Below are 24,879 nucleotides of genomic sequence, written 5' to 3'. Positions count from 1 at the left end.
GTAAAATGTGAATCGATTATACATTCGGAAGGCAACCTTTACTGTGATGTCAAGGATAGGAGGGGTGGTCTGATCTGTAGCGACAGGCTAAAGCTTTCAACATCCATTATTCATCGGATGAACTCCGGCAAAGGTAAGTTAAGGTAGTGATGGCTGAAAATATTGAATGACAAGGTCGCTTAAAACACATCGCGCGCTTGTAGCAGACGGTGCTACGTTGAGTATTTCAACAACAACTTTATTTAAATCGCAGCTTAGACACATTCGATGGATGTATTATCCTTTACATTATACTCTATACGGCGTCGCTTGGTTACAGACGTTGTAGACTTGCAGTGTCAATGTATAGCTTGTTGTTCGTGACGAAATACTGTTTCCCCTTTTTACATCAGCAAATGAGACTGCAGCCTTTCCGCACGACACATTTACGTGGTCACCCACGATTCCACCAGCGTGTACATGCACCCTGTTTGCTTTTAAACAAAATCTGTGTCCGTCATCAATGTAACTAAGTATAGTTTTATGATACAGTGATTCAAACATGTAACGTTAGCTTATCACGAGGGCAACGCGCGTGGATTGTGACATTGACCGGTAACGTACGTTAAAGGTGTAATTTTCCATTACAAAACACGGCGTTTTCGTTACCTTGTGTCGTGCACGTCAAAAGCTGATTTTCTTTAGAAAAACTGTCATGTTAAAGATTTGCGGTCGATGTGTCTATCAGTCCTTCATTGCGCCATTAAAATCGCATGAGGAGAATGTCATGGTGTCACGACTGAAATACAACACGTGGGATCTGTCAACATCGACTCTCGCGAAGTTCATTTTTTATTTAGTATATTATTTGTCTAGACACTAGATAGCAACTTAAACCATATTTGCATCTGGCTAAATTGTGAATTTACGCAACTTTATTGTTTTTAAAGATCATGGTTAAACATTTGCAACAGTATTGATGTGTCTGACAGAACATCGTGATTCTCATTATGTGGGAATATAACAATATATCTTTGTATTGTTTACATTTTTAACACATTAATTCATGAATCAGTTTCAAATGGACCTTAAAGATTTTTGAATGGTCAGTATTTCGTTGGATAGAGAAGTTTATAGGAAGCAGATTTAGTTTACTCATCACAACTGTATACCAAGGCATGATCATTCACATATGAACTTCTTTTTCAAGAACTTTGTACTCATTTTAGATGTAGTAGGTGTATTTAAACATGTGCAATTGGCACATCTTAGTCATAGTATTTTCTTTCTTTCTGCCTCCTTGTCCTCTCAGAAATTGCAATATTTAATTGTTATCAAATTGTGAGCGTTTGGCCTGAAATACATTCAAATAAATAGCTTTTTGCACATGGGAATGATTTTAGTCGGTTATTTGCCATACTGTAAATTTGATATTTTAAGTAGCATGACAGCTTTCCATGAAGGTGACTCGCCATGATTCAATATAAAACATGATGTCTTGTTTCATTTCCTGTTTTTATTTCAACTGTAGTCTATATTCTAATATGATCAGAATGGCAAGTGCAATAACGGCTCTGAAGGTGATTCACCACCTGCACACCAATTCAAAACGTGTTTTTCTATTGTCTGAGATTATCAGAGTGTCGTGACATTCTGTTCTAACATGTGATCTAACAAAATCGTCTTTGCATGGAAACCAATAAGAAAGCTGACTGGCAGTTATATCTTACGACACTACAATGTTTTATAATGTTGTCATAAGTCTCATAATAATGAGACCGTTGGTCAATGTCTGGAGCTGACATTTAATATTTCGTTTGCAAATATTAGTGTACCATAATTAAAACAGGGTTCTGATAGTGGTGACGGTTAATGTCCCAGAAGCTTTGTTTAATGTTTTTTTTTTTATGCTGAAGAAGGCTTGATCATAGAGGCCAAGGATAATCAAACAGACGTTTTGCGGTGCCTTAATCCCACCGTTTGATCATCAAAAGCCCTTGTGATAGCAGATCTACTATGTCTCCGTTTGGTGTCCTTGATCTGGCATGGATTTTGTTTTATGTATAGAAATTAGGTGCCACATCTATTTTCAGATAAACTCTACTCTAGCACGATAGAAAGAATCTGGACAGTCTATCCTTTCTCACAGCAGCTAGCACATCGGGTGTCCTTGTGTTTTCCTTCATTGTTCTGCAGATAAGAACCTGTCTGTCCTTCTCAATTTTGCATTTGAGAGATTAAATTGGTATGAATACGGAAGCAATATAGATGGAAACATTCCCCTTACCCAAACATCTCATGTTCAGTGTTGTTATCTGAGTTGGACCTTCTAGCCCACAGAGTCTTAAACCAATGTCCTTATCATGCACACGTGAAGTGTAATCAAGAGATTTTTATGTGCTTCTACAAATAATCAGTTTGCTTACTCAAGATTGTAAATTGTAAAAACTATTTCAATTGCCTATCGATGCTTATGAAGTTCCTACTAGAGCAATGTGCCAGGGCATGGGTTCAGCTTTCAGGGAAAATGGTATAGTGCTTTAAATGTATTTTGGATAGAAGTGTCTGCCAGAGACATAAATTGTTAGTTGAAATGCAAATCTTAAAGCATAATATAAGGGATTGATATTATTTTCATTATTGCCTTCGTATGAAAACATGGTTCAGATTCCAGGAGATTTAAGACGTCTTTGTCGATTGTTTAAGCTACTTCCCACCTGCTGCTAGTGTTATGTAGAAGGTAGAAACTTGCTGTTCCGTGGTGTTAAAAATATTTTGGAACTCGTCCATGTTCTCTCAAGGCTGAAGACCTTTGGAACATTTAGGCAGTAAAGTTGAAAAAGATATGAGTGAAGACTTATTAAAACTGGACAAACTAAAATCAAAAGCCATCAGTTTTCGATTTTTACCACGCATTATAAATGGCATTTTAAGTGAAAAGTTCAAATTATGTTTTATTATTTACAATAAAATATTTTTTTTCTCATATTTTTTGTGTCACAGTCACACTTGTTTACATTCAACAAGCACATAATGCTAAATATTTCCTTATTTTATTTATTCTCTAAAAACTAATTTCCAGGTTAAAATAAATACATTTGTTTTTGATGTGCTCTTAGACATCTCGACCTCGACTCTATGTGAAAGTAAACCTTCATACAATTGAGTTCCACTGAAATGTGACAGACATCGGTGTGGGTTGTATACAGCATGTGTTGTTCCACAGGACCGGGCAGTATTGTAGTGTACTAATCGACATATATTGGATGTTGTAGTTAGTAAATGAGTTACACTTTAGAAAGGATAGTGTTAAAGGCAGCCAAGTCAGCAACAAGAAAGTTAAGTGTGATATGTGACCTTTTACCCATTTCTCAGCGTGGTAACTTGCTACAAAAACATGAAGATTAAATTGAAGGCTGAAAAAGTTCATGAAGAAAATGTTTCTTTGATTGATCAGCTATGAAGTCTAGACAAAAGCGTTTGCATTTATACATGGATAAAGCTTTTATTCAAAGTGACATGCAGTGCATGTGAGATTTTATCAGCATGAAGTGTTTTCTGTGAATCAAACCCCTGTCCTGCAGTCGAGATGTGGGAACAATGATCAAGCATGACATTCATTTGTGGAACAACACAGAAGAGGATTTCTTAACTGTTGCTGTGTTTATTTAATTAGTGCTTAATTTTACTTGAAGACGTTTTCCTGTTTTATTCTAAATGACTAAGTATTACATTCAACTAATTATATATATAAATTCATACTGTGTAAAAAACATTCAGACAACTTCAACTCAAAATCTTCTGGTTAAATTAAAGTTCTGATAATTTGAGATTATCACAAGCGGTAATTGAGCATTGTGCCAATTTAAATTGGTCACTAGAAAGTTGAGCGAAGGTCTATACGTAAGTTTATATTATAACAATAAATTACATGCAGTCGTACTTCAATAATGCATTAAAACATGAATTTAAACTTATAAAATAATTCTCATGAATCATCTCCACAATAATACAATGTTAGACCAGAAGCTGATGAACAATATTAAAGTATGTCAGATTTCCGGTTAAATAAGACATTACGCCTCACCAAAGCCGCGTACAGTGATAAAGTGATTTTTTTTAAGTGTGTTAGTGAATTATAATGTGTTAGTAAATATTGAATGGACTGTGCTAGATTTATCAAGGGCATGTGTTATAAAAACCTTGAGATGGTATGTACTGTCATAAATCAATACTATCATGCAAACATTTGTTCTTTAAAAAAAAACTGGCTTATAGCTATACTGGCTTATAGCAAAAGCTCTTGCTCAATTTTACAGATGAATGCCAGAAACAGAACAGCGAGAAAGACTACTTATAGCTTCATAAACATATTTATCTATTTTTATTTGCATGGTACAAAGGCGAATTGTGAGTATAGAAGTGGTATACAGTGGTATAGAAGATTTCCTGGGAATCTTGACTTGTACTTTCGTCTTTTTGTCACACAAAAGCTCTCTGTGAAGTATAATAGATTAACATGTCACTGCTAGTTGTATATGAATACAATGTTTATGTGACGCATCAAAGTAAAATATTTAAATCTTGTACTGACCTATGACCTCATTTATTTCCTTCAGCAATGCATTCTTGTAAATGTTTCTGCATTTGCAAAACATTCATCACCCACTTAGAAAATGTGTAATCGGTAAACCTTTTAAAACACTTCTGTTGGCGTTTTGCTTTCTTAAACCAGGTCCACCAGGTCCTCGTGATGACCCTACTGTCGACTGTCCACTGAGCCTCAGCTGATCATCAAGGGGCCGCACCGCTCGCCGTGCTCCCCGAACACATCTCAGCTGCATCATGGGGGACATAGTCCAGATGCACTTCGGCACGGTGGATTATGTGATTTTCGCCTTGCTGCTGGTGTGCTCCACAGGAATCGGGCTTTATTATGCCTTCTCAGGGGGTCGCCAGAGGACCACGCAAGAGTTCCTGCTGGCCGATCGCAGCATGAGCTGCCTGCCGGTGTCACTGTCGCTGCTGGCCACTTTTCAGTCTGCGGTGGCTATTCTGGGTGCCCCGTCTGAGATTTACACGCATGGCACGCAGTACTGGTTCCTGGGCTGCTCGTACTTCCTGGGTCTGCTTATCCCAGCACACGTCTTCATACCAGTATTCTATAGACTCCGCCTCAGTAGTGCCTATGAGGTACCACACTACATCTACGCTCAGTTTGTTTTGTAAATGTTTACTTTGTTTAAGGAATTTACTAGCGGTTGAGCAATATGAGTTACTCAATAGCTGAAGCCAAAATAATATACAATTTGAGCTGGGCAATTCGTGGATTTATGATTTAAAGGGATAGTTCACCCCCCAAAAATGTTTAATCCAAGATTTAATTCAAACCTGTGTTTGACTCTATCTTTTGTGAAACACAAAAGAAGGTTTTCTGAGAAATGTCTCAGTGGTTTTGTGTTCATACAATGGAAGTCAATAGGGGTTTGGTGACCAACATTTTCAAAATATCTTCTTTTGTGTTCTGCAGAAGAAAGAAAGTCATACTGGTTTGGAATGATATAAACATTTTCATTTTTGGGTATACTGTAAACAAACATTATCCATTACTTAAAACAACAGTGTCATACTGTGCAATAGAATTGGTTTAAATGTGAACAACTTTGGCCATGTGTACTAAATGAATTCTTTTCCTCTTTATTTTTGACAGTATCTGGAACTTCGTTTTAGTAAAAGTGTTCGGATATGTGGCACAGTGACCTTCATCTTTCAGATGGTAACTTTGGTTTTGTGTTTTTTTGGCTACACACAACCATCATTTATTGTAGCGTAATTGAAAAGTTGGCTTGATTCAGATTAACAGTAAACTAGTCGACTTGAAGTTAGATTTCCAACTGTTAAATGTTTGCATTTTATTTTACGCAGGTGATCTACATGGGAGTTGTTCTGTATGCTCCAGCACTTGCACTCAATGCTGGTAAATAATTGTATGGTGTGCATAATATATATGTACATTTCATATACTAGCATATCACTTTACATCAAAGTATTTTTTTTGTCTATGCATTGGCACCTGAATAGAGAAAAAGTGGATTGTGGAGATTTTTTACTCTTTCATAAATTTTCTCTATATTTCTGTGGTTGCAGTTACTGGTTTGGATCTTTGGGGGGCAGTGATGGCGATGGGATTGGTGTGCACGCTTTATACAACATTAGTAAGCAAAATACATCCATTTTTAAGCTCAGTTTACTTAAAAGTATCCAGTCTAAACATGATCTTTGTAATTTGACTCTATACCTGTTTCTCTGTTTCAGGGTGGTCTGAAAGCAGTCATCTGGACAGATGTGTTTCAGACGATTGTGATGTTTGCAGGGCAGCTGGCAGTGATCGTGGTGGGCACTCAACAGGCAGGTGGCATCGCTGAAGTGTGGAGAAAAGCACAAAATGGCAGTCGCATCTCAGGGCTGAAGTAATGGATTGTTAAGATTTACACGTTTGTGAGTTAAAGAAACAGTTCACCCAAAAATATCAATTCTGTCATCATTTACTCACCCTCGAGTTTTTCCAATTCTGTATACATTAATTTGTTCCTATAAACACAGAGAAAGATATTTGGAAGAATGCTTGTAACCAAACATTTCTTGGCCACCATTGACTACCATAGTAGGAAAAACTTATAGGAATTCTTGACAAAATCCCGAAAGGATGAAGACAAAATCATTTTTGGTGAACTGTTCCTTTAATTGTTAAAAGAGGAATAGATGCTATAGACTACTAATGTTCATATTGCAATGTTAAAATCATTATCGATTGCATTTTTACATTGATTTGTCTTCGTTTCCCATGGCAGCCTCAATCCTGACCCTTTAGAGAGACACACATTCTGGACTCTAGGAGTAGGGGGCGTTTTCCTCATGCTGGCCCTGTATGGAGTGAATCAGGCCCAGGTCCAGAGATACCTCAGCTCCCGCACAGAGAAAGAGGCCATTATGTGAGAAGACACCCCCCTGAGCACATTCAACACTTAATGCTTGAGTCAATAAAGTCTGAAACTTTACTCTGAAATGTAGCTGTTTCTGCTGTGTTGTATAATATGACTGCAACAATACTCTGTGATTTCACAACCCCCCGGGGACATGTTTATTTATGATCTGTATTTTGATGATTAAGGTGTTTTTCACAAGTGTTTCGGGGTTGATTGTTTTCCAGGTCCTGCTATGTTGTGTTTCCATGCCAACAGATCGTGCTCTCGTTGGGCTGTTTAATGGGTCTGGTTATGTACGCTCGCTACGGGGAGGACAGCCCTCTGGATAAAGGCTACGTCACAACTAATGACCAGGTCTGACTGAGAAATTTACATTTGGTGCTTATCTACATTTTTATTCTTAAAGGGATAGTTCACCGTCTGCCACGTATTATTCTGCCTAAAGTTGTTCCAAACCTGTTTACATTTTGTCGTTCTGTTAAAAACACAAAAAAAGATATTTAGAAAAAAAATGTCAGCCACTGAGATTTCTGGGGCAGCTTTGACTACAATAGTAGGAAACATTTAAATGGTAGTCAAAGGTTGTTTTCTAAATTCTTCAAAATATCTAATTTTTGAGTTCAACATAAAAATATACAATGATTATAACTATGGCATGCAATGGTTTCTTTAGATTTTTTTTAAAGTTAAAGTATTATATCCTCTGTCCTAACCTTTATGGCTTCCATGCAAGCTATAACGTACGAGATGCTGTGCTGTGTGCTGTGTGCTGTGTAAGTCAAATGTGAAGACAGTGTTGGGCAACACGGCTAGTAGACACATTATTGACCAATGAGCATCATGGCTTTTTATAATTGTACATTTCTTGAAGATTTGTTATGTTAAAAAATTGATGAAAATGAAAATTGTGTTTATTATTTTCTTATTGCAGATGGTGCTGTACTTTGTGATGGATGTGTTAAGAGATCTTCCTGGTTTGCCAGGACTGTTTGTCGCCTGCCTGTTCAGTGGAGCTCTCAGGTAACCACCACTTACACTAACTGTTACCCTTTAAAAAAACTCTTGAAAACGTCCATTTTTAATATAGTTTATTTATTTTAATGGTGTCCGCTCTACCTTATAGTACAATCTCATCTGCCTTTAACTCACTGGCAACGGTAACCATGGAGGACCTGATCAAACCTCACGTCCCAGCCATGACTGAGGCCCGTGCCACCATGTTATCAAAACTTTTGGGTAACCTGTTTAAACAGTAACACAAGAAAGAATACTTTTGTCTGAATATATGCTCGTCTGTGATAGTTTTTGTTGTCTTTTTCTTTTCCCACAGCTCTCGGCTATGGGCTTGTGTGTCTTGCTATGGCGTACGTCGCTTCTTTAATGGGCTCTGTGCTGCAGGTGAGGAGAAAGGTCCACAATGGCGTATCAGAGATATAATAATAAGCATAATGTCATGCTGTTCTAAATGTATCAAATGTCACATGTTAATTTTGTCTATCTGTACCTCCTCCAGGCAGCACTCAGTATATTTGGGATGGTGGGGGGACCTCTTCTGGGGGTATTCTGTCTCGGGATGTTCTTTCCATGTGCCAATTCAACCGTGAGTGAAACTGTATTCAAACAAAACATCACATTGATATGTTTATTTCTTAAGTCAGTGTCTTTTAATGCAATAGAGTGAAGTGATTTCATGTGCTGTTTTTAGGGTGCTCTGGTTGGGCTGGCCGCCGGGCTGGTCATGGCTTTCTGGATCGGCATTGGAAGCTTTGTTTCACGAATGCCCACATCTCTAGCGCCTGTGATAAACGGCACTGTCCTTCCTGACATGGGAAACATTACAACTGCTGTTATGACGACACTCATCACAGCTAAACCTAGGTTTGTTTAGTAAAACTTGTTACCAACTATTGTAAAAAAAGCATTTATTCATCTTTGTTCTATTTTCAGCATTTAATACATTTTTTAAATGTAATATTAACATTTGTTAATGGACCATGAACTAACAAGAATAATTGTATTGACATTAACAAAAATGAATACATGCTGAAAGCTATATTGCTTATTGTTAGTTCGTGTTAGGGCATTTACTAACGAAATTATTTTATTGTGCATTCCAATTAATATCAATCAAACTGCAGTTGGGTTATTTTGATCGAGTAATCATACCTCAAAAAAAAAACTAAATAAACACAATAAAATTTGATTACATAATAAAAATCATAATAAAAAGGTATGATTAGAATATACAGTTATATTGTACATTTGGAAACATGAGTTACACTTAAATGTATTTTATGGCATTAAATATATAATATCAAAGTGAGGTTTTTGTCGGAACAAACTTGCAAGTGCTTAGATTTTTTAAACATAATACAGTTGTGCTCAAAAGTTGACATACCCCTAGCAGAATCTGGATAAAGATGAAACATTTGGAAGAATAAGAGGATTCTTGAAAATTAAGGTTTAATTTGAATTCAGTCCTGCCGTGAACAAGTTATAAAGAAATGTTGACATAAATTTCACACTAAAGAATAATAACAGAATATCCCAGGGCAAAAGTTAAATACCCCCGATGTTTACGCCTCGGTGGACACACGGCTTTAAACAACTATGACTAAACATAATAACTGTCATTGATTGTTTAGGTAACATCATACATTATTAAGAATCAGGGGTATGTAAACTTTTGCCCTGGGCTATTTTGAGAAATTATTCTTTAGTGTGAACTTTGTTAACATTTCTTTAGTGAAATAACTTCATCAGGGCAGGACTAAATTAAAACTAAACCTTCATTTTCAAAAATCCTCTTATTCTTCCAAATGTTTTAGCTTTTTCCAGATTCTGCAAGGGGTATGTAAACGTATATAGAAAGGCAGTAAACACTTAAAAAACCACATACAAGTCAGAAAGTGTCTTCATTTTTTGTTTTTAAGTTTAGTTATACATCATTCTTTATCATTTAAAGTGTTTGGCTCATTTACGGTGTTTTTGTCTGAACAGGCCCTCTGGTGTTCAAGCTCTGTACTCATTATCATACATGTGGTACAGTGCTCATAATTCTGCCACTGTTGTGGTGGTGGGACTATTGGTCAGCTTTCTCACAGGTAAAGTGTGTTTCTCACCACAAATGATCTAATCATATCTGTTTCTCAATTATATGCCCTGTTGTTGGGACTTGGATAAAATCTGAATATGTATTTGCAGCAAGGTTTGACATTGAGAACGCTGCTGTTGTGCATTTGTCTTGTGTCATTTCTCTTTGAATTGATCTAAAAGTCTAGATCAGGTTTCACTGTAAGTAAGTCTTGGTATGTGAATGAATGTTTTATTTGCTTGGGGTGCACATAGGTCCCTGGAAGGAGAAACAGTTAAACCCAGGCACAATTTACCCTGTGTTGGGCAATCTGCTGTTCTTTCTTCCCGAGCGCTACAAAGAGAAGCTCTGCTGTGTTACACCACTGGGGAACAAGGTACGCTCATCTTTTAAATTAATAATAGTACTGTACAGTTCACTTATGCCTTACTGTGATTTTGCCTGCAAAATAAAACCAAAAACATGTGATTATCAACACTGTATTAATTCTACACATACCGTTAACTATTGAGGACAGATTTACAATTTTGCATTAATAGTTACAATGATTACAAACTCTCTCTCTCTCTCTCTCTCTGCCCACCTACACTTGAATTTGTCCAAATACAAAATAAACAAAACATGTTTAACATGGTTCGTTTTTCTTTTAAACAATTAGTTTTCATTATGAACGGTTGTCTATATCTTTGCTTTAGTGTAAAGACCTGGACCTACAGCCTTACCAGATGGCACAGAAAGAGAACAATGGTGTTGGCCACACTAAAGACGAAGACAAGCTCAGGGAGGAGGAGGACGAACAAGCGACCGTCCATCCTACATGCAACATCGTCAATACGGTGCAGGAAACGGCCTTGTAACAACATCACATCAAAGTACAAAAGAGCTATTGGGGAAATAGAATTACGGTATGTGTTGTGGGGTCATTAAAAGGCCCCTCTGCAATATTGGTACACTGTGCCCCAAACTGCCAACAATAGAGGTGATTAGATGTTTTTATGGTGTCACTAGTCTGTGTCATAGGTTAAACTGATCTTTTGAACCTAGTTTACATGGCATTAATTTAATCTCACGATGACGATAAACGCACATGCACAAGTCAAAACAAGCACTCTGGAAGTGGAGTTTGGGATGGGTGGGTTACTGCAAGACAGACAACCGTTTGCACAATTCCTCAAACTTTGACAGATGGCTGTTGCTTAAAGTTAGTGCCATTTCGCCATGTTTGTGGTCTGTCTATCTCTAAAATTATTTTTTTTCCCCCCTAAAGTTGGTAACCGCTAGCCTTTCTTTAACTGTAAGGATTTGAAAACTTTACAGGTTAATGTGTTCGTTCATGAAACCAAGCTCAAATTTTACAGCAAATGAAGAATTGCCAATAGTAAATGGTAAACTTTCAGCTTGACGTTCATGAAGAGACCTTCAGCAATGAAGAAGTGTCATAACTGTGAGATACTGTGGTGAATCTAATGCATGTCAGATCTATAATTCCCTCTCTTAACTCTCATTGAAGCCCATTGTTCGTCGTAAGTGCCTCTTCACATGAATGTATGATGTAGTTTTGTGTCTGTGGTTTGTCGTTTCTTAGCTCAACTCCACTGACTGAACCATTAGATTGAAATAATGCACTGCGTTTTAAAACTGGATTGCTGTCCGCATCTCAGAAAGTCTTTTATTTAAGATCAAATATGAATTTAATGTAATTAGAAAAGAATCAAGTGTAGAAATGTAATTTATGGTGTAGAATGTTCAATGGAAGTTATAATATAGTTTTTATATTTGATACAGATACTAGATCTAAAGATGCTTGTAATAGTATCAAGAATAGAACTGAGTAACTATCATTTTGAATGGTTTAAGTCGTGTTTTGTTTGATTTGTTCCATTTCTTGATGTTAGAGTAATGATTTGCTCTCTAGTCAAAATTCGGACCTCAGTCCAAGTCGTACCATTTGCAGATGCTATAGACATTTGTGGGATTGTGCCTGTGAATGAAAGCTTTTTCTGATCATCTCAATCCACAACAGCACAAACAGTATTTTTTAATTTATTTGGCTTAACAATATGCCTTGTTTGTTGTCCTGCATTCGCTTATTGTCAGTGCTTTATGTACGTCGGGTGACATTTTAGTTTTTCATTTTTCGCCAGTGATATTCATTAACAGTAGTGTCATCATGTGGGGAATATGAAGAGGCCGTTCACACAGCCAACGGATTTACATACTGTACACCTACTCAATTTTGGTCATTGTTGCATGAGCAAGGTAGGGGTGACTCATCCAAATGGACAGTCTTTCTCTTTCGGGTAAATGGATGTGAATCGTCACTGTCCAAATTTTCACCACTTTTTAAGAAATCGAAAAAACGCTGTCCTTTTAAAACGATTACATACTGTGTTGTCAAAGTTGACAAGCACATTTTATTGGTGAGATATTTGCAAAACCCCATGACAAACATAATGGGTGACTTATAATAATGATTTCGGGAAAAAATTAAAACCACGAAATATGGAGATATAAGGATTTAGAATGAGAGCAGCGAAATATACATATTGATAACTTTTGCACTATACAGATTTTTGTCCAATCATAAGCATTCTAGAATAGAGATGTCCATCCCCTTAATAATGGCTGCAACTGCACATATGGTGTGATGTCGCTCGAAGTCTATTGGCTATTTTACACTATTTGACAAGCCTTTGCGATAATGAAGAAAAATGCGATATAGGATGGGTTGCTTGATAACGCGATACGATAAAACTTCTGACAAAATAAAGCCTGTAGATTCAATATAAAAAAAAGTTAAGCGGAAAATAACCAACAAAAATGTTTCACATTAGTTCTTATTATTGATCATCTTCCACACACCAGACACAGTCACTCTGCTTCAGCTTGAAACGAAGTTAAACGTGTTCTTTTAATTTAGTTAATGCAAACTATGCATGTTTGATATTTTGATCGATTCGATATGTTGTGGAGTCCTGTATGGAAACATTGCCTTTCAATGGGATATATTTCAACACAAGGAAGAAAACTAGCACAACAACTGTTTTGAAATCAAATACAAATCCGGTGTGAGCGGCCTCAGTCATTCGAAGCAAACTCTTCATTTCATGTGTTTTATGTCTTTAGATGTACAGTATATTGTCTGGGATGAAATGACTATGAGAACAATTTTGAGACTATCAGTATTAGATGAAAACTGGACATTTGTTGGCCTAGTAGATCTAAACGAAAAAAAGCCTTTTTTAACTTTTATTAAACTCTCATTTAAGGTCATTCTGTATTTTCTTAAACAAGACGACACTAATTCCTAGTCATACCAATTTGGTTTATTGATGCAAGTCTTGCAATAGATTTCTGCAAGAAATAACACTTTCAGCTTTGATTTTGGTTACTTGACCATTCCAGTCACCAAGGGTCCATCACAATGGCCCTGTTACTGTCAAATGTGATCATTTCTCATTCGCTCTGTTCTCATGGATATGTAGTATTGTTTTTACCATCATTACTGTCATGTGTCTTATGCAGATGGTATGTCATACCAGAAATGACTTGAATTATGTGTGCCAAAGGCTTAACTTGCACACCTGAATTTGTCATTCAAACACAGTAGTGCACAGTATCGCACATTTATATGTCACACTAAGAAATTATACAAAATGTGAGTTTTAGAACCAGGATTAAGAACCACTGCCATAAAGCACAGTGTTACAGCATAAACATTTCATCTGTGCTGTGTCTTTATTTCTCTTTGGAGAAATTTGTCCCCTGCGGGTGACGAATGAAGTAACTCTATTGCCACATTGTACGTAAAAACTGACAAAAGTGCTGTTGCACAGAAGACCTAAGCAGGGTGAAACCGTTATCAATGGGCTATTTGCCAGAGTGACTTCCGCGTTGCACAGCTTTAAGTCTCCCCAACCGGAAACTGCCTAGGGTTCTTCCTGTGAAGTCACGCATGTATAGAGCCCATTGTGCTGTCCTACAATCTTACTAAACTGTGTGAACCTGAGAGAATCAATCTCTGGGGAATTCTGTGAGCTTCACTGTGAAAATAGTTTTCTATGACATAAAAAATACTCATTTTATATGAAGAGAATACATAGCTTGTGCAACCAAAATAAATATTTTGATACATAATATTTATATAAATATTATGAGAATATTTATTTTTTTATCAAAGTTTTATTTGACCAAATATGCATTCCAAATGTACCACAAGCAATGGAGTCTGACCAGCTTCATTGCTTTGGGCGTGCCTTCGCTGTGTCTCTTTATTTGATTGGTTCGCGAAAGTTCTCGCCAAGAACTTTCCACTGTGAGAAAAGAGGCAGTTGTAATGGTCTGCTGAGCGTCTATAGCGATGATGTGTATAAATGAATGCAGAATAAAGGAACAGTTGTTCCTAGCTACACTACTGGGCATTACTTGTAATCCTGAACACACATTATTCCTCTCAATATATTGTTTGTAATAAGAAATAAATATACATTTGTCTTGATAGAAATAAAAATGTCTTCCTGACTGTATTTTTGTATTTTGTCCTTTTCTAAGGCTATTCAATTTTATTTATTTGGACCTTTTCACAATGTTAAGGAGAAAAGAAAAACAGAAAAAGGTGTTTATAGAACAACCAATATCATTTTAGTAAATAATATCTAATAAATGCAGTCTCCTGGTGAGCAAGCCAACACTGCCCTGTGGCAAGGAACCCAAACTCCAATGATAAAAAAATGGAGAAAAAAACCTTGGGAGAAACCAGTCTCAGCCAGGAGAGCAAGGTCTCCTCTGACATGTCACAGCTGCACTCAGTAACTTTGATTAAAAGTTACTGAGTAAATGTTTATGAAAAATAGGGAGAGCTTATTAATGCTATAAATGTTTAGAATTCAGGAAGTAAACTAAAGATTGTGTACCACATTTTGTTTAGTAAAGGATAGACCAATTCTTATTGTCTTATAGTCATACTGTTTAATATCAGAAAAACTGAATATAATCTCCTGTGGTCCCCAACACTGAGATGCCAAAATAACACTTGAAATATATCAAAAGTGCCCGAATTAAATTGATAGTAAAACAAAAAAGGCATAATAGCAAACACAAAATTGTGTTGGTACATCTATTGAATTTGTAGCATTTTAATAGTACTGTTACCAAAGAATGAAAATAAAATAATACAGTTGTTTAATAAAGTATGATTTTATATCATGGTCATTCTTTAAATGCATGTATAAGTGTACGACCAATTTGAATAAGTGCACAAGTATAAAATCTGTAAATCCTCATTCTCTTGTTTGTTTCTCCACAATCTTCACAAAGTTCTGAATGTCCTCTGCCAGTAACTGCGGCTCCTCCATAGCACCAAAGTGTCCACCGCGTTCCATGGGAGTGTATGTCTTGAGGTTAGGATATTTCTTTGTGAGCCACAATTTAGGGGTGTGCATGACCTCGTTGGGAAAAGAGGCCACGCCTGCCGGAACATAAACTGGAATTCTATAGTGTAAAATAAAGCCCAAAAGTGTCTTAAAAACTAGACATGAATATAGTTTTTGTTATGATCGTACATTCTGAGTATTTTAGTTGTCATTTTATATGACCAATCCATGGTTTTGACTATCATATAATAAAAACATATAATGTTTATTAAAGTCGGTAGTTCTCTTACTTTGCATGGGGCTGGTTAAGACCTTCAGCCAAATTCTCCTTGTAAAACCGCATGGAGGACATAATAGACCTTGAGGTCCAGTAGATCATCACATTTGTCAGTAAATCATCAAGAGAAAACTTTCTGTTGAATAATCAATTATTATTTTACCAAACTTATATTACACAACAATCTATTATACTGGTAAACTGTGATATTACTACCTCTCCAGTCCACCATCCTCAAGATTCTTAAATTCAGGATCGGTCCAAGTTGAAAACTTCTCCAAAATATAAGCAGCCAAACCAACAGGAGAGTCATTCAATCCACGTCCTGTGCAACACAGTCAGACTTTAAATAAAAAATTAACCAATGTTTCCATTTGACATCAGATTCACATGAGGTTCTTTTAAACATAATGGAGAGTGGATAATAACAATAACCCTATTTTTAAGTTTATTTGCAAAAAACACATTGTGTTTCTCACCCACGGTGTCTGGTTTAGTGGATTGTATGTGCATATATCCTGTTTCCTTCAAGCCGTCCACCACAAGCTTCTGGATACACGGGAAGAGCCGTTTCACATCATGTTCAGTGAAGCCAAATAGTTTGGGAAACCGTCGACCGAGAAGTAAAGACAACACCATTGGAAGGCTTGGTTTATCAGGTGGTGCAAAGTTAACATGGAGGCCTTTTACTGTGCTGAGGAGAAAGAAGGTCAATAACAAAAGTTCTTATTAAATACATTTTATTTCTGATCAACACTTTGATTCTCATATTTTACACTGTAAATGTTGGGTTTTGGAACATTAAAATATGTTACATTGTGTTTTTATATATTTGACAATAATATTATTCAACAGTGGTTTTCTACCATATTTTAAAGGGGTCAAATGACACGGCTAAAACAAATATTATCGTTTGTTTTAGATGTAATGCAATGTGTATACACGATTTAAGGTTCAAAAATGCACATACCGTGCATGTTTGGATCTCCTCTTTGCCCCAACTCTCTGAGACGCATGGATGTTTTACAAAGCTCAACACTCTGAGAAGCGAGGTCTGCTATGATTGGCCAGTTAACCAGTACGTAGTGATTGGTCGAATACTGCAAGCGTGTGACGGAAATGTAACGCCATTTACCATATTTAGAACATCAGGTTCCAAAGCAATTGGATTGACAGGTACACCCACCTCACTTGCATATACATTTGGGCTGGCTTAGTCAAGTCAGGCAGGTCTTTTAGATAGAATGCATTTTTTTGTTCAGACACTTACATTTTTGCAATTTTACGTGTCTAATACATGCATTGGCAACTTATAACACACCATATGACCACTTTAATGCATAAGGGAAACTATTCATACTTGTGTTCGAGCTGTGCCATATTAGTGGTGATAAGCCAACCCCAGTCTCCTCCCTGAACATAGAACTCATTGAAACAAAGTCGCTTCATCAGTTTACTGAATATGTGTGCCGCACATACGGAGTCAAAACCTGTACAAAACACATCATGATCGTCAAAACATAAATATTTCATAAAATTAAAATGTATTGTAACACAACAATATAAACTTTACCTTTCTTATGAGGGGCTTCAGAGAAACCATAGCCAGGTATGGAGGGACATATGACTTCAAATGCTATGTCATCAGGACGGGCTGGCTCTGTGAGCAGGGGGATTATACCGTAAAATTCATAGAAGGAGCCCGGCCACCCATGTACCATCATCAGCGGCACTGCAGAGGTTCCCTCTGGCAGGTTCTTGGGTTTCACGTGGACATAGTGAATATCAATTCCTTGTATCAAAAATGACAAAAAAGTGAAAAATGTATGTTATATGCAAATATGCTTCTTACTATAGTTTTGTACTCACCGTCAATTTTAGTTTTGAAATGAGGATATCGATGCAGTTTGTCCACTTGTTTCCTCCAATCGAAATCATTCCTCCAATACGACACAACCTTCTCAAGATATCTGGAGTTGAAACCATAGTGGAACTGACTCTCCTCAAGAGAAGGAAAGGTGCGGGTCTGATCTAGTCTTTGATGCAGATCCTAAAGGATTTGGATTTTTTTTATTCTTATGAAGACATCGAGTTAAAGGAACATCTTTTCGAAGTGTTAAAGATATGGGATGATACATCACACAGCCATGTCTAAAATAATAAGATTTACCTCGATCTCTTCTAAAGTTGTATCAATTTTAAAGGGCCGAATGCTGTCATCTTCAGGTCCTTGTGGACCAGATCCCTCACCCCACCAGTCATCCTTTGCTTTTAGGACACTCTTTTTCTTCTTCAGAAACAGCACAGCAACCACTGCCCCAAGCACTAATGCCAACGCCAATTCTATGTACATAACGGAGGGTCCTGGAATAAAGCAAATAAACATTTACCCTAAAATTGCTTAGTTTATACTTCATCCTTCAGGGTTTGAATCTACGCCCTTTTAGTTATCAGCCCAGGGTTTGAATGCATGTTTGGAATATGGAGCAAAGATCTTATGTTGCATAACATTCCCAGCACTGGAATATGTGAGGACAAAGCTCTGGTCAACATGTGAGTCAACCTGCACGACAAAGCTTTTCTCTGTCTAGCCCTTAATACACTGTGAACTCCATGTTAATAAGAGTCTCTTCTGCTGTCTTGTTATAATGAATGTAAATAATTATTGATAAAAAGCATTAATGAAAAAACCCATTTGAACATGGATTACATTGTCACAGAATATAAAAACCTTCCAAACATATGACTCTGAATTCAAAACAACTAAGCTAACGTTACGAAACACACAATTGCATGATGCATACAGAACGTCATAGCAAAATTAATTAATCGAGTAGCCTAAAAAGAAACGCATGCAAAACGTTTATTTCACGCTATGAAAAGTCTTAATGATCGACTTGGAATTTAATGTTACTTTGTTAAAACTGTAAATCGAGCAAAAAGTTGTTGCGCAATCTGTCATTTTATCATCAGAAAATATCGCATTAAACATAACAACACAACAGAATAACAATGTTTTGTTGTAATCTGACGGTAATTAACAAACAAACTCGGGCGAACGTGTAAAAACTACATTTAACATAAAACTTAACATAAACACGAAACAAGACCGCTTACCTCGAGAAGCATGAGAAATTATGATGTCAACGCATAACGCCAAGTAATCAAACTCAGAAATATCGCAGTGCATCATGGGAGATGTAGTCAAGGAGCGCGCACGCGTCACATTCACCATGAAAATACTACACATTTGTTATAAAATAAAAATGTTTTTCTATTACAACTAAAAAAAGGTATGTCTTACTTTACTATTTAATAACTATTTATGTATATGTATATGTATATATATATATATATATATATACACGAGAGATCAATCAAGTAGTTATTAAAATATTGCATTTATATGGTGGATTAATTTAAAGTGGGGATAATATGTGAGTGGAAACACACTCATTAACATGCATTCTTTAACCAAGCATAATCTTGATCTTAATCTTTTAAATAGTCAATAAACATCAACACATCATCCCCATGAGTAAAATTGAAGATACAATTTGTGTTTAGTTAAATTAAAATTAAGAGTTTGGTTCCAAAATGAGGTAATGAGTTTTTTTTATTGTGCATTCCAATTAATATCAATCAAATTGCATTTGGTTTGTTTTGATGCAAGACAGAATAACAAAAAAATATACAGCTAACTTACACGATAAAACACCGTAAAAACATGATAACATAATGAAAAACATGATTTTTTTAAATGTTTATCTCATTATGGAACCAAACTTAAAATGCTTTCATTGTTCTATTTTTGTGTGCGTCATCTTCATGCAGCATATCTTAAATAACTGGGTATTTGTCTTTTGGAGGACTGTTTTCCCTAAACAAGGTTAACCAAATATACATTGTCAGTATCAAGACATTAAAATTCTGATAAAAACATTCATTTTAAAAGCATTCGTTAAAGGCTCCGAGGAACTTTATGAAGAAAAAAACATTTATTTAGAGTTACTGTACATCTTGCATGGACATACAAACTTTAGGTTGAGTTTTCATTATAATCTGCTTTGAAGAAATTAAAAGGTCTCCTTTAAAAATGTAAGTCCATGATATCAATGCAAACAAAACTTTTTTTCCCCCAAACATGAAATAATAGGCATTGCAAATAAAATAATACTAAAACAACTGTAGAGCAATTTCATTTTGATCCAACCTCATCATCAACACAAATATCATAAGCGTGTGGGAAGTTCCTGGAGCCCGCTCTTTCCAAAGTGTCTCATCTTGGGTCAACAGTCAATAAACTTCAACCAAACTTCACTTTTTACTTGTTGATCTGCGAGTCTTAAAAACGTTAAGCCTTCAGATTGTGTCAAAAACAACTGTTCAACATTTAAATGTCCATGGATCGATTCAGTCTGTTTCCATAGCTCCACTATGAGATTCTTTGGAGACCATTAATCTCATTAACTTCCCATGCAGTTTCTCAATCTTCTTCACATCTTGGGCCTGGTCGGTCTTGTACTGTAAAGACTGAAATAAAAAACACATAGGATGCATAACATGGTCTGTAAAATGATAAAAGGAGGAACAACAAATAAGTTTAATTTACCACAGCATCATCTGTCACTTTCATACAGAGATTTCCGTCGCAGTGCCGATATTTTAGTACCACTCTGACCTGGAAACACATTGATATCATTACAGACACATTATAACCCAAAGCATAAGCATTGAAGACCTCCGTCCTAAATAAATATCCGTTCAATTGCTTAGTAAAACCCCTAACAGCTTCATGAATTACATTATTGCAGTACAGCTGAAGCTTCCACTGTTGTCTGTTTTTATCTCTGCCTACGTTGTATTTAAATAAGAAATATCACCAACCCTCCAAACCATTTTACACACTTACACAACGACATATTATGTTTGTTCTACACCGATCATTTCAACACAACTTTAATGACAGAAAGGTGCTATGATACTATACAACCAGTTAACATGACGTGTGTTTGTAGCCTAAATTACCTTCATCGGGTCCGTCAAATATAACTTTTCAGCCGCCCGGGCAAACTCATCCCATGTCCGAAAATAAGGCATATTTCAGGAAATGCTAAACAAAATAAATGGTTTAATAAATCGAAATAACTTTCGCGTAGTACCAACATACAGCTGTTTGAAGCTAAATCCAGGTGGCCTAAGTGTCCGCCATTAATCGAAAGAAAACCTACGCTGATTGGCCGGAAGGTACACGGACCAATAGGAAACGTGCATACTGCTGGGTCGACGTTAGCCAGCGTTTGTCATCCGTCCGCCTCCTGGTGTCAAAAATAGTGAACAGCCGCCACACCGAGAGTCCAAAATGAAGTTAATACGTGACTGCAACCTTTAAATGTTTATTTATGTAATATATGTGGAATTTAAGGTGTACAATTCACTGAAGATTGTGGAGGATGAATGTTGGTATTATAATGGTATTATAAAAAAACGCGACTGCAACGGTTTAAAAATGCATATATAATCTCGACAACTATAGCCTATATAAGTGATACAAGTGACAGTGTATTGTGTTAAGCACAGTAGCCTCTACAAATAAATTAATCTAAATTGTTTAAATGTTTCTAGCATTATAAAAAGTACTACAAAATTCCAAACCTGCCTTTGAATGCTTAATGCGATATACATTAGCTTCGATAAATGCAATAGGATGCCTAGTCACTTCACTCCTTAAGAATATTTTGTTTAGATTGTCATTGCGGAGGTATCAAATTGTACCAGAAGGTGGCAGTGTAGTATTTTTAAACTATCCAAAATAGATTTTGGTTTTCCAAACTATTCTCCCCTCGTTTCTATTGCACTCACAGACCTTAGTCATAGCCACATCTATCTATCTATCTATCTATCTATCTATCTATCTATCTATCTATCTATCTATCTATCTATCTATCTATCTATCTATCTATCTATCTATCTATCTATCTATCTATCTATCTATCTATCTATCTATCTATCTATCTATCTATCTGGCGTGGGGGCGTGGTCAGGGAGTTTGCGCGTCTCTTGCGTGTTGACGTATGCCAGTAAAGATCAGCGTCTGTGCCGTGGCTGTAGAAGGGGATCCCAGCGGCACATTACCGCTATTGGAAGCAAAGGCTCTGGAAGACCAAACAGAAAATTATCATTCTTACTTACATTTTTTTTGCGGTAGTATCTGCACACAGGGGTGCAATGCGGTAGGCAATGTAGACCGAGTTCTTTTTTATTTACTTTGATTTTTTATTTTTGTTTTACTTTGCGGGATAGAAGCTCTGGTCCTGCGGCGTTTCATTCATAGCTTTCGTGACTTTGGTCGAGCGCGAACTTCACAAACTCTCTGACATTTTATTACACCATAGAACTGAATTCACCATGAGGTAAGAAACGTTCAATTTAATCTCAATGCACTGACGTTCAAGACCGTGATGTATAAGTGCTCTTTTGGTTGAAATATGTATGTTGTGCGTGCACTGTTTGCGCACTGCTTATGAATAATTCAATAAGGGAACAATTGATGATGATGAAGTAGATGCAACTCGGTATGTAAAGACAAAGCTTTGAAGTAATTCAGTTGCTTCTTCAATTACGTAATGAAATGATAGATTAGGATCATGTGTTCTCTGCTGTCTGCATACAAACACTACTACATGGTAAACCATCTAGAGATGTGCGAAAAACACGCACATATTTGTATGTATTATATGTGCTAAGTGTAAGTGGGCAGTTGTGCAATGCAGCATGGAAGCGAGCTCAGGAGACGCTGTTTATTTAGGTTGCATGCAATGAGCATAATTATGCCCACATGTTTGAGATAATATGAACATAATTAGATTCATTTTACAACGGGTTCAGTTTAGATGACATTGCGTGTTCCAATAAGTCGACTTTTGGCTCCTCTTTGTGCATTCTCTCACGAGAAATGACCCATTGTTTAACTATTTCACACACAAATATACTATGACCCCACCAAATAACCACAGTTAATGACATGTGATAAACTATGGCGATACAAATGGTCTAATTTAATGTGACACCCCAAAATGTAAATTATGTCATCATTTACTCACCCATCATTTCAAACCTGTTTGACTTTCTTTCCCACACAGACACACAAAAAAGATATTTTGAAGAATGTTGTTAACTGGCACACATTGACAAGCAATGGTTGTGTGTCAATACAATAGAAGTTAATGGGTGCCACCGCTGTTCAGTTAACAACATTCTTCATAATATCTCCTTTTGTTTTCTGCGGAAGAAAGTCATACAGGTTTGAAATGACAAGAGGATGGGCATCGATGATAGAACTGTTATATTTGGGTGTACTATCCCTTTAAGAAAAAACATGGTTAACTTCCCTAAGATATTTACTGTATATAAGGTCTGTTTAAATCTGCGAAAATGTCTTTGTTTTGATATTATTTTATGTTTTGTTATAATATATGAACCTACATACTATGATATACTATAATGTAGTCTTATAGGCTATTCAAAACAAACCGACCAATAAAGAATTTAAGTTTGTGATTTAAATAATGTTTGCATGTCTGGCTGGTGAGAGGATGTGTTAAAACTTTAAAGCTTTTATCATCAGAACAATTGAGGGTTTCCTCACACATGAAGACACATGGCGAGAGAGTCAGCTGTTGGCAGTCTTTAGTCTTTTAGAGTTTGGATTATGTGGCTACATAACTTTCCTCCGGGAACAAATGCAGCTTGCATCCTGTCTTAGATTAATCTCTTCTGTATTGCTTGGCCCGAAATACCATTACGTAGTAAAACACCTCAGATGTATGTGGGTTGCCTCCTGTGTCAAAAACAGGATTGTCTCACGCCTGGGAGGGTGATTGAGCGGAGGCGACTGTTCGTGTTTGTTAGTCGTAACAGGTGTGGTTTGTGGGATTTTTAGAAGCAGACTGCTGTCTTACTCATCAGGAGCATGTGTCGGGAAATGTCAAGCTTTAAACTGTGTGTCAAGACTGGACATCTTAATGAATAAAGGGCATTGTTTAACTTTTTTATTTTCTGTATGTTTTATATTTGAAGGGGTCATATGGCGCGAATACGTGTTTTTCTTTGGTGTGTTGTAAGTTACCCGTGCATGTATTAGAGAAGTAAAGTTTCCAAAAATTAAAGTGTCGGAACCAAAATGCATTCCAGACCTGCCTGAAACGCCTCGTGTGACCACACCCCAACAAATCTATGTCAGTTTGTGGTATGAGTTGACTAAGACCTCCCAAATGAAAATGCAAGTGAGGTGGGCGTACCTGTCAGTACAATTGCTTTGGGACCTGATGTTCCGAATATGGTAAGATGCATTACATTTCCGTCACAAGCTTGCAGTATTCAACCAATCACTACGCACTGGTTAACTGGCCAATCATAGCACACCTCGCTTTTCAGAGCGATGAGCTTCGTAAAAAATCTGCACGTTTCAGGGAGGCGGGGGAAAAGAGGAGATACAAACATGCACGGTATGTGGAAAATACAACCTTAAATCGTGTATATTCATTACATTACATCTAAAACCAACGATAATATTTGTTTTAGCTGTATCACATGACCTCTTTAAAGAAATTGTTCAAATGGATTCTGTCATCATTTACTCACCACCGTGTCATCTAAACCTGAAATGTACTGGTTGTTTTTTCCATGTAATGGAGATATAATACCAAAACACATCAGGGTAGATATCAAAGAAGATATTTGAAGAATGTTGGTAACCAAAACAACATTGGTACCCATTGACTTGCATTGTTTTTGTGTCAATAATCATACAATAGAAATGAATGCGTACCGCCGTTGTTTAGTTATTCACATTCTTTAAAATATCTCCATTTGTGTTTTGTAGAAGAAAGTCATAGAAGAAGGAGAGTAAATAATGAGAGAATTTTCATTTTTGGGTGAACTATGCCTTTAAGAAAGGTCTGGAGTCCCTTTAGAATATTCTTGCCCAATTAGAACGTCATAATATGTGAGCACAGTCTTATTGAAGAAGACATCTTTCTCCATTTTTCTTTCTATAATTACTTTCTTTCGGTAGTGATACTGAATATACCTCATCTGCCCCCCCATCCATTTCTCTCTATTATACCCTGTCACCCATTATATTTTCTATTTCATCTCATTTAAATACAG

General features: G+C 36.5%; 4 protein-coding genes across 5 annotated transcripts in view; 2 read left to right on the top strand and 2 right to left on the bottom strand.

Moving 5' to 3' along the window:
- slc5a6a (solute carrier family 5 member 6a) lies at positions 1-14,585 on the top strand. 2 transcript variants are annotated; one of them, XM_056764309.1, is made up of 16 exons: positions 1-133; positions 4,715-5,172; positions 5,690-5,755; positions 5,905-5,956; positions 6,127-6,194; positions 6,295-6,449; positions 6,831-6,971; positions 7,190-7,319; positions 7,897-7,985; positions 8,089-8,201; positions 8,296-8,363; positions 8,479-8,565; positions 8,671-8,843; positions 9,966-10,069; positions 10,314-10,435; positions 10,755-14,585. In XM_056764309.1, exons 2-16 carry the CDS (start codon positions 4,825-4,827, stop codon positions 10,914-10,916), a joined length of 1,878 nt encoding a protein of 625 aa, XP_056620287.1. In that variant the 5' UTR covers positions 1-133; positions 4,715-4,824; the 3' UTR covers positions 10,917-14,585. The 2 variants fall into 2 exon arrangements, with proteins under 2 accessions (XP_056620287.1, XP_056620288.1); XM_056764310.1 differs by having other exon boundaries at positions 37-133; positions 4,724-5,172.
- Positions 14,586-15,176: 591 nt separating this feature from the next.
- Positions 15,177-18,885, bottom strand: ephx1 (epoxide hydrolase 1, microsomal (xenobiotic)). The gene is made up of 9 exons (XM_056764311.1): positions 18,826-18,885; positions 17,879-18,072; positions 17,578-17,758; positions 17,282-17,500; positions 17,069-17,198; positions 16,188-16,402; positions 15,925-16,033; positions 15,722-15,844; positions 15,177-15,549 (listed from the first exon to the last, which is right to left on the bottom strand). The coding sequence occupies exons 2-9, from the start codon at positions 18,059-18,061 to the stop codon at positions 15,339-15,341; spliced, it is 1,371 nt and encodes a 456-aa protein (XP_056620289.1). The 5' UTR covers positions 18,062-18,072; positions 18,826-18,885; the 3' UTR covers positions 15,177-15,338.
- Positions 18,886-19,684: 799 nt separating this feature from the next.
- Positions 19,685-20,947, bottom strand: srp9 (signal recognition particle 9). The gene is made up of 3 exons (XM_056764312.1): positions 20,737-20,947; positions 20,321-20,389; positions 19,685-20,241 (listed from the first exon to the last, which is right to left on the bottom strand). The coding sequence occupies exons 1-3, from the start codon at positions 20,806-20,808 to the stop codon at positions 20,122-20,124; spliced, it is 261 nt and encodes an 86-aa protein (XP_056620290.1). The 5' UTR covers positions 20,809-20,947; the 3' UTR covers positions 19,685-20,121.
- Positions 20,948-21,736: 789 nt separating this feature from the next.
- The window catches only part of enah (ENAH actin regulator), an 81,987-nt gene continuing 78,844 nt past the window's right edge, over positions 21,737-24,879 (top strand). Inside the window, exon 1 of the mRNA XM_056764304.1 lies at positions 21,737-22,121. Within this exon, the coding sequence (XP_056620282.1) occupies positions 22,117-22,121 (5 nt within the window). The 5' untranslated portion in view covers positions 21,737-22,116. The remainder of the gene's footprint in view (positions 22,122-24,879) is intronic.

This window comes from Triplophysa dalaica, chromosome 13 (assembly GCF_015846415.1).
Source record: "Triplophysa dalaica isolate WHDGS20190420 chromosome 13, ASM1584641v1, whole genome shotgun sequence".
Lineage (NCBI taxonomy): Eukaryota > Metazoa > Chordata > Actinopteri > Cypriniformes > Nemacheilidae > Triplophysa > Triplophysa dalaica.
Note: the sequence above shows the minus strand (reverse complement) of the source record. Positions and strands in the feature narration are given on the sequence as shown.

What these genes read in the sequence shown, in the direction of transcription:
- slc5a6a (XM_056764309.1), top strand. Translation starts at nt 4,825, where the DNA reads ATGGGGGACATAGTCCAGATGCACTTCGGCACGGTGGATTATGTGATT. An exon ending in AGCACTTGCACTCAATGCTG is followed by an intron (nt 5,957 to 6,126) that starts GTAAATAATTGT and finishes CTGTGGTTGCAG; the next exon opens with TTACTGGTTTGGATCTTTGG. An exon ending in ACAGAGAAAGAGGCCATTAT is followed by an intron (nt 6,972 to 7,189) that starts GTGAGAAGACAC and finishes ATTGTTTTCCAG; the next exon opens with GTCCTGCTATGTTGTGTTTC.
- ephx1 (XM_056764311.1), bottom strand. Translation starts at nt 18,061, where the DNA reads ATGTACATAGAATTGGCGTTGGCATTAGTGCTTGGGGCAGTGGTTGCT. An exon ending in TGAAGCCCCTCATAAGAAAG is followed by an intron (nt 17,199 to 17,281) that starts GTAAAGTTTATA and finishes TGTTTTGTACAG; the next exon opens with GTTTTGACTCCGTATGTGCG. An exon ending in CTTAACCAGCCCCATGCAAA is followed by an intron (nt 15,550 to 15,721) that starts GTAAGAGAACTA and finishes TTTACACTATAG; the next exon opens with AATTCCAGTTTATGTTCCGG.
- srp9 (XM_056764312.1), bottom strand. Translation starts at nt 20,808, where the DNA reads ATGCCTTATTTTCGGACATGGGATGAGTTTGCCCGGGCGGCTGAAAAG. An exon ending in ATTTGACGGACCCGATGAAG is followed by an intron (nt 20,390 to 20,736) that starts GTAATTTAGGCT and finishes ATGTGTTTCCAG; the next exon opens with GTCAGAGTGGTACTAAAATA. An exon ending in AAGTGACAGATGATGCTGTG is followed by an intron (nt 20,242 to 20,320) that starts GTAAATTAAACT and finishes TTTTTATTTCAG; the next exon opens with TCTTTACAGTACAAGACCGA.